Source organism: Hypomesus transpacificus, chromosome 20, assembly GCF_021917145.1.
Source record: "Hypomesus transpacificus isolate Combined female chromosome 20, fHypTra1, whole genome shotgun sequence".
NCBI lineage: Eukaryota > Metazoa > Chordata > Actinopteri > Osmeriformes > Osmeridae > Hypomesus > Hypomesus transpacificus.
Window position 1 is genome coordinate 762,459 of NC_061079.1, and position 6,370 is coordinate 768,828.

Sequence of the window (6,370 nt, forward strand, 5' to 3'; positions counted from 1 at the left end):
GCTGTACGTGTGAGCTCTTAATCAATCGCGAGTTAAACCCAAACTCCTGGCAGTATTTCTGGGTTGCTTGTCTATCTAATCTCAATACAGTGTCTAGTTGTGAGCACACCAACCTGGAAATTGCAACAGCTCTTTAAAATACCACAACACGTTCGACTTCCCCATGCACATCTACTTCCACTGTTTTCCTTGGCAGTGTTGTGACAATCGAAACCTTTTTCTGTTGTTGTTCAGATCTTGTTTCTACACCGCCTGAAACCTGCAGACGACAGCAGGCAGCAGGGCCGCCCGGGCTGTGGCCTGCTAGAGGCTGAACAGCAGCAGACACAGTCTGTTTACTTGCCGTAACCTCAGACCCTCAAACCCTGAAACCTCCAGCCTCCCCCCTCGTCACTCCCCCCTCCCCCCCCCTCCACCAGCCTCCCTGACGAGAAACAGGGGCCAGTCGGGAGTCCCGGAGGTCAGGCTTCAGAGGTCGGGGCCCAAGCCCGCTACGCAGGCCTCATTTCCTGTCCAGGACAGTCTGGCTCACTCATAAAGCTAATAGGGCCCTCCTTGTCCCCCCCTCCACCCTCCTGGGTGCTGGAGGTTGAGGGGGCCAGGTCATCATCGCTGGCCACACCGTGGGGGTCAGGGGTTGGCTAGATCGGGTGTAAATGGGGGTTGGGGTGGTGCTGCTTCCTATTACCCCCCTCCCCAGGCCAGGTGCAACTAATGGTCTCTGCCAGCGGCCTGGCTGGGCGGCTAGCCCGTCACCCCAACACGTCTGGAAGTCATCAGGGGAGGTGACCTCTGGGCTGCCGGTCACCAACCTCCAAACACAGCTTTGGTTTCAGAGGCGGCAGATAGAGAACAAACTTATTCACAGATGATAGCGATCGGGAGGGGGTTTGGGTGCGTTTGGCATCCCGCGGCCTTGAACTGAGACTGGTCGTCTGTGTGTGTGTGCGTGTGTGTGAGCGTGTGTGTGTGTTGATGCTAGCAAGAGAGCCACTCCGTTTTTTGTTGTTGTTGTTGCCAAATAGCACGTTGTGCTGCGGATCGTTTCATACCAGGACATGAAACGTGTCATTGGATGCAGTTTAGAGTACGGCAAGAAATACAATTTCAGATCATCTCCCTACTTTTGAATATACCATACCATCATCTGCAATAAACACAAAGCAGGCCTACTCTTACACCTCATGATGTTCACAAAAATAAGGGTTCAAGCTCATTATGCTCTTGTGCATTAATCCTTAACCTCAAAATTACCCAAGATTATTTATAAAATGGATTATCAATTAGCCACATTATAATTTGGCTAATTGGCTAGCAATTGGAACAACTAATAACCATTTCCCACAAAATACAATATGCAAACATCCAAATCAAGTCACATCCTTCTGACGTGCTTATTCCATTCTGATACTACAAACACTACACATGAATTTAGCAAGTTGTAAAAATGTCTTGCTTTTTAAGTGCTGTGACCCACAGAAGAAAAGTTGACACTGTTCAACTTGCAATAAACACCCCAAGAGAACGTTTGTGCAAAACATTCAACAAAGGAAATAAAAACCAGAATGTTCCTCACCTGTGCTGCTCCACTGCCTCGTTGTCGGGCAGCTCGGCTCCACACACGTTGCATCGCTCGTTCTGGTTCCTGCTGTCGGGCTTGATCCCAGCAGCCAACTCTCCCAGCTTGTTGAAGAACTCTCTCTGGATGAAACTCTGGGGCAGCAGCCCTCCGTACGCGCTGAAGTCCATGGACATGGCCAGCGCCGGAGACATGTGCAGGGAGGAGGCCATGGAGGAGGGCATCATCAGGGCCTCGTTCTTGTGGTTGGGAGGCAGGGAGTAGAGCGAGGCCAGGTGCTTCTCCGTCATGCCGGCCATGGCTTCCAGGCCCATCTGAGCCGGGTCGGGCTGCAGCTCAGCCGTGCCGTCTTCCCTGACGTAGTGCAGCTCGCGGGCGCTGGTGATCACGCTGGTCCTGGTGGGCGTCCCCGGCCCGTCGCGGTTGCGATCCGACTCGCCGCTCCTCTCCCCGTTGCTGGAGGCGCTGGACTCCACGGCGCGAGGGCTCTCGTGGCCGTTCCCCCCCTCGTCCACCTGCATCATCTCCGTCTTTATGTCGTTCATGAACTGCTGGTGGGAGTTGCCGTGCGTCAGGTGGTCTCCTCCGAAGCCCTGCTGGAGGAGAGACTGTCCGATGCTCATCAGACTGTCCACCGCCGCTTTGGTGGGGCTGAGGGTGGAGAGGCTGAAGGAGGTGGAGACGGAGGGACTCTGGTCCACCATGCCGGCCAGGGCCGAGGCCTGCTGGGCCGCAGAGAGGTAGCCCCCCTCCATGGAATGCTTCTTGGCGTTCTTGCCTCCGCTGCGGGCCTTGCGCTCATCCTCGTCCTCCCCCCCTCCGTCGTTCATGCTGAGCTCCGTGTCGTTGTCGTCCGAGGACTGGATGGTCTCGAGGATCTTCAGGCACTGCTCCTCCAGGTACTCGATCTCCAGGATCTCGGCAGCATAGAGCAGGTCGTCAAGGTCCTCCACCTTGGCCTGGAGGGTGGCAGTGTAGGCGTACTCCAGGATCTGCTGGAAGGTCTTTGGCGACAGGAAGTCCAGGGTGTAATGCTGGCTGTTACGGTGGAACAGGATCTCGAACATCTTGCTGGTGCAGGCCAGCACGGTCCTGTGAGCGTGGAACTCCTGGGTGTCCACCATGATGACCACGTCACACAGAGTCCCAGCCAGGCGCATCTGGTTGGCCTTCTGCAGGAGGGCAGTGGGGTGGCTGGGGTTCTGCAGCTGAATCATACCCATTTTAGTCAAATCCATATCGCTGAGCTCCACCAGGCCAACTCATGAGGATCACTTTCCTTCCTCTGCAGTTTGTTCAGTTATCTTTGCAAACAAGATAAATTCAGTCTGGAGAGAGAGAGGAGAGATGTACAGGTCAGCATGATGTTTCGTGGACACTTGACACATATTGGAGGCATTTTGCTTTTTTTTGGCATCCATCACGTCGAAAACAACAATTGGGAGTGTCAATAAAACTTTAACTCAAAACTGGTGTACATTACGGCTTGTGTTTTAATTAATTAATTAATTACATCTAAAATTATCATTTTTTAAATGAAAGTGTTGGGTTAATGCTTGATAATTATTTAAAAAAAAAATTTTAAGTGGGAAACCTTGGTTATGTATCGCATTTATAACGAAGTTAATTTGAACATGATATTACATATTGGCCTAGTATATTAACAGATAAATAAATGAAAATATTCCCAGCCTATTCCTTGTTTCCTACTGGAGACCCACGATAGAAATCTAATTGAATTTAAGGCAAAGCCTTAGACTCAAATCATCCCGAACAAGGTAGTGTTTTATTTGCCTTTCACCATATAAATCTCATTGAAAATTAACCCATCTTTCCCCCTTAATTTATAGTAATGTGACAGGTGGATGTTGTAGAGAACAACGAGCGGGCAGAGCCTCGTGACACGCTTGTCTTTGTCAAAACGCATTGGTGCTTGGTTCACAAAGACCATCTACACCCATTCTGAAATGAAATGGCATCTTATTCTGTATTCCCATCACAAACAGGAGCAGCGAGGCGATGAGGGGGAGAGCAGTGAGCGGGAGCCAAGAATCGGTGAAACGGAGGATGTCGCAAAAGCACAACCGCGGCGCAGCACCAGCGAGATAATATTTCATACACACGCCAAAAACGCAAGAGTCATTGCTGATTTATTTGGCTTGGTTACGCAATACGTGTTGCTCTGCACTCACTCGAGTTAAACACATTAGAAAATTAGCCTCGATGATCCCAGATCCAGTAGAATAAAAAAAGGAGAAGTTATAGGTTAAACAAAGTGTTTAAATTGTGTAGTCCACGTATATTATTGGCTTCAAATTGTAATGTAATCGCGGGAAGCAGGTAATGATCGATAAATGACAAGTGAATTTGGGGACCTGCAAACGCCATGGATGTGAAAACGAGAACCGCTCTTAATAAAAGCTGTTGAGTAGATTACACAACACAGATGAATACTGACAGACATATACCATAACAATTAACCCACTGACCTAATGGTTATCAATATTTAAAAAAAATAGCCTACACTAGCCTATTGGTTGCTTTATTTTAAACCAAACTGCATCCGTTTATTTAGGATATGACATGTCATTATACATACATGACATGACTTAGTATTTGAACACGAAGCTTCTGTAAAGAAAATGATAGTAGGCTACGGAGGTCTGATTTATAACCATTATAGACGGTTTAATAACATCACCGATTAGGCCTAAATAAGCTTTTCTAAAATGTCAACAGTTGGCAGGCAGATGAACAATGGATATATAATTTGTGGGCATTAGAGAATAAGACTTCAGTTGACCGACAAGTGATCTACATACAATATACGAGCTAAAGTACGGTTTTGACTAAAATAGTTTTAACTTGGGTTATGTTTAAAACAAAACCGTATAGACTGTGTGGAAACCCCGACATTCGATTCACGACAAAAAATTGCTTACAGGCATCGCCTGATCACAGTGTGTCGGCAATATTAGCTTCGGGTATACGTGTATAACATTGAGTTTATAAACTTGAATCAGGAAGACAAAAGAACATTAAAGTTTCTTCATTTGGAAAGACATTTTTAACGCCAAGCCCCGAAAATATGTAGGCTATGGCAGGAGACAGCGGTGCGTCCAAACGGCGCGTTTATGTTTCCACAGTCAAATAATTCAGCGCTCATGTGTACATGTGCAATATACACCCTTCCAATGAGGCCATGGTCTGTTTTCAGTTATAATATAAACTGATCAACCATCAACGCTGGCAGTGATCGATCAAATCAAGATCCCGGGTTAGGCTATGCGAACTGTAGGCTACTTGTGTCTTGTACGCGCAATGTTAGCCAAGCCGTCCTGTAGCTTACTGACGAAGAAACAATAAAAACACCGCGTGGAACATAGCCCCAGACAGACTATACACAGTTTGCTCAATAACTAACAGAAGGCTAACCTACTCACTCTTAGCGATATGGAGTCCCCTAAAGTAAATACAGGTAAAGGACACCATACACCACGCAAGGACTGTCTATACTCTCCTTCAATATGGCACAATTCTGATTAACACACAGGTGTAATCGTTTGAAGTAAAGTGATTACAGCTTCAGAGCATTTTAATTAGACATGTCATCATGTCTCAAGATTAGAGACCCTCGATAAGAAATCAATTCGCCATCACATCTGTGAAAAATTCTCTAGGCTACTTAAAGATAAGCGTTATTTACCCAATAAGGCCATATTAGGTTAAAATCGATGGAATAGCAGCAGCCTCAGTGAAATAGGTCTCTAATATCGGCTAGCCTACAATATTCAGCTCTCAAATAGTACATTTTAGACATGCACACCGGTGTTCGTGATTGTCAATACGCCTGTCTTAGCACCTCGAGTGCGTCATTTGTTCGCTTTTTAACTTCCAGGAAAATAAGGGCGACATGAAGTGTCGTTTTGAGCTCTTACATTATATCTGAGATGATACTAACGATTTCTGAACAAACCACATGGACTCGCGTCACTGTCTGGTTTCCAATGTAAAGCCAGACCTCACGTTCTGCTGCTGCGATCTCTCGAATACTAAAACAGATGGTTACGTCAACCTCACATCTCTACATGCCCGATGTAAAGTGTTAGCAGGAACTTCACCGCCTTTTAGGCACACACAAACAAAGCTTTATTTTGACAGGCAACATTTGTAATCGAAACTCTTCAGCCACAAGCAGATAAACGTAAAGTTTGTTTGCCACATTGTTGCACCAAAAGTCGCCGCACTGTAACTTGACGTGGGTTGAAGTTGGAACGCCAATTACTATAAATGAATATAAACATTCCCAACGTGAATGAAAGTGCACATTAACCCATCTGTACGCATGCAGAGAACCGGTTTTGTCACTTGTTTTTAGCAAGTTAGCTGCGCGCCCACATCAGTACTCACCTAAGATGCACGTTTTGACTCCGTATGTGTGGTTATAGGGGCTACAGCATAGTAACGCGGTTCACAGTACCCGCTCTCATACACGCACTAACTCCTCTCTTCTCTCGGGTTAGCAAATCAACACAATGGTGACGTCAACGCAACGAGTCACTCGTCTCTCCTGAATCCATCCAAACACTGCGAAAGTGAGACACCTAGGGGTTTACAAATGTTGAGTTGTAATGGGAATTAGGAAGTAAAGATAGTATCGAGATTCACAGTTAAAACAACTACACAAAAAGCACGACAGTAATGTCAATGATATTAATTAATAACAACAATGACGATTCCGTTTTTGATAACCATATTCACTGTTATAATGAAATGAAAACAAAATGAATG

General features: G+C 46.5%; 1 protein-coding gene across 1 annotated transcript; it reads right to left on the reverse strand.

Moving 5' to 3' along the window:
* Positions 1–203: 203 nt before the first annotated feature.
* Positions 204–6,115, reverse strand: LOC124482614 (zinc finger and BTB domain-containing protein 16-A-like). The gene is made up of 2 exons (XM_047043035.1): positions 5,990–6,115; positions 204–2,907 (listed from the first exon to the last, which is right to left on the reverse strand). Exon 2 carries the CDS (start codon positions 2,815–2,817, stop codon positions 1,573–1,575), a length of 1,245 nt encoding a protein of 414 aa, XP_046898991.1. The 5' UTR covers positions 2,818–2,907; positions 5,990–6,115; the 3' UTR covers positions 204–1,572.
* Positions 6,116–6,370: the final 255 nt, after the last annotated feature.

Bases quoted from the DNA above. Each gene is read 5' to 3' on its own strand.
- LOC124482614 (XM_047043035.1), bottom strand. From the start codon at position 2,817: ATGGATTTGACTAAAATGGGTATGATTCAGCTGCAGAACCCCAGCCAC.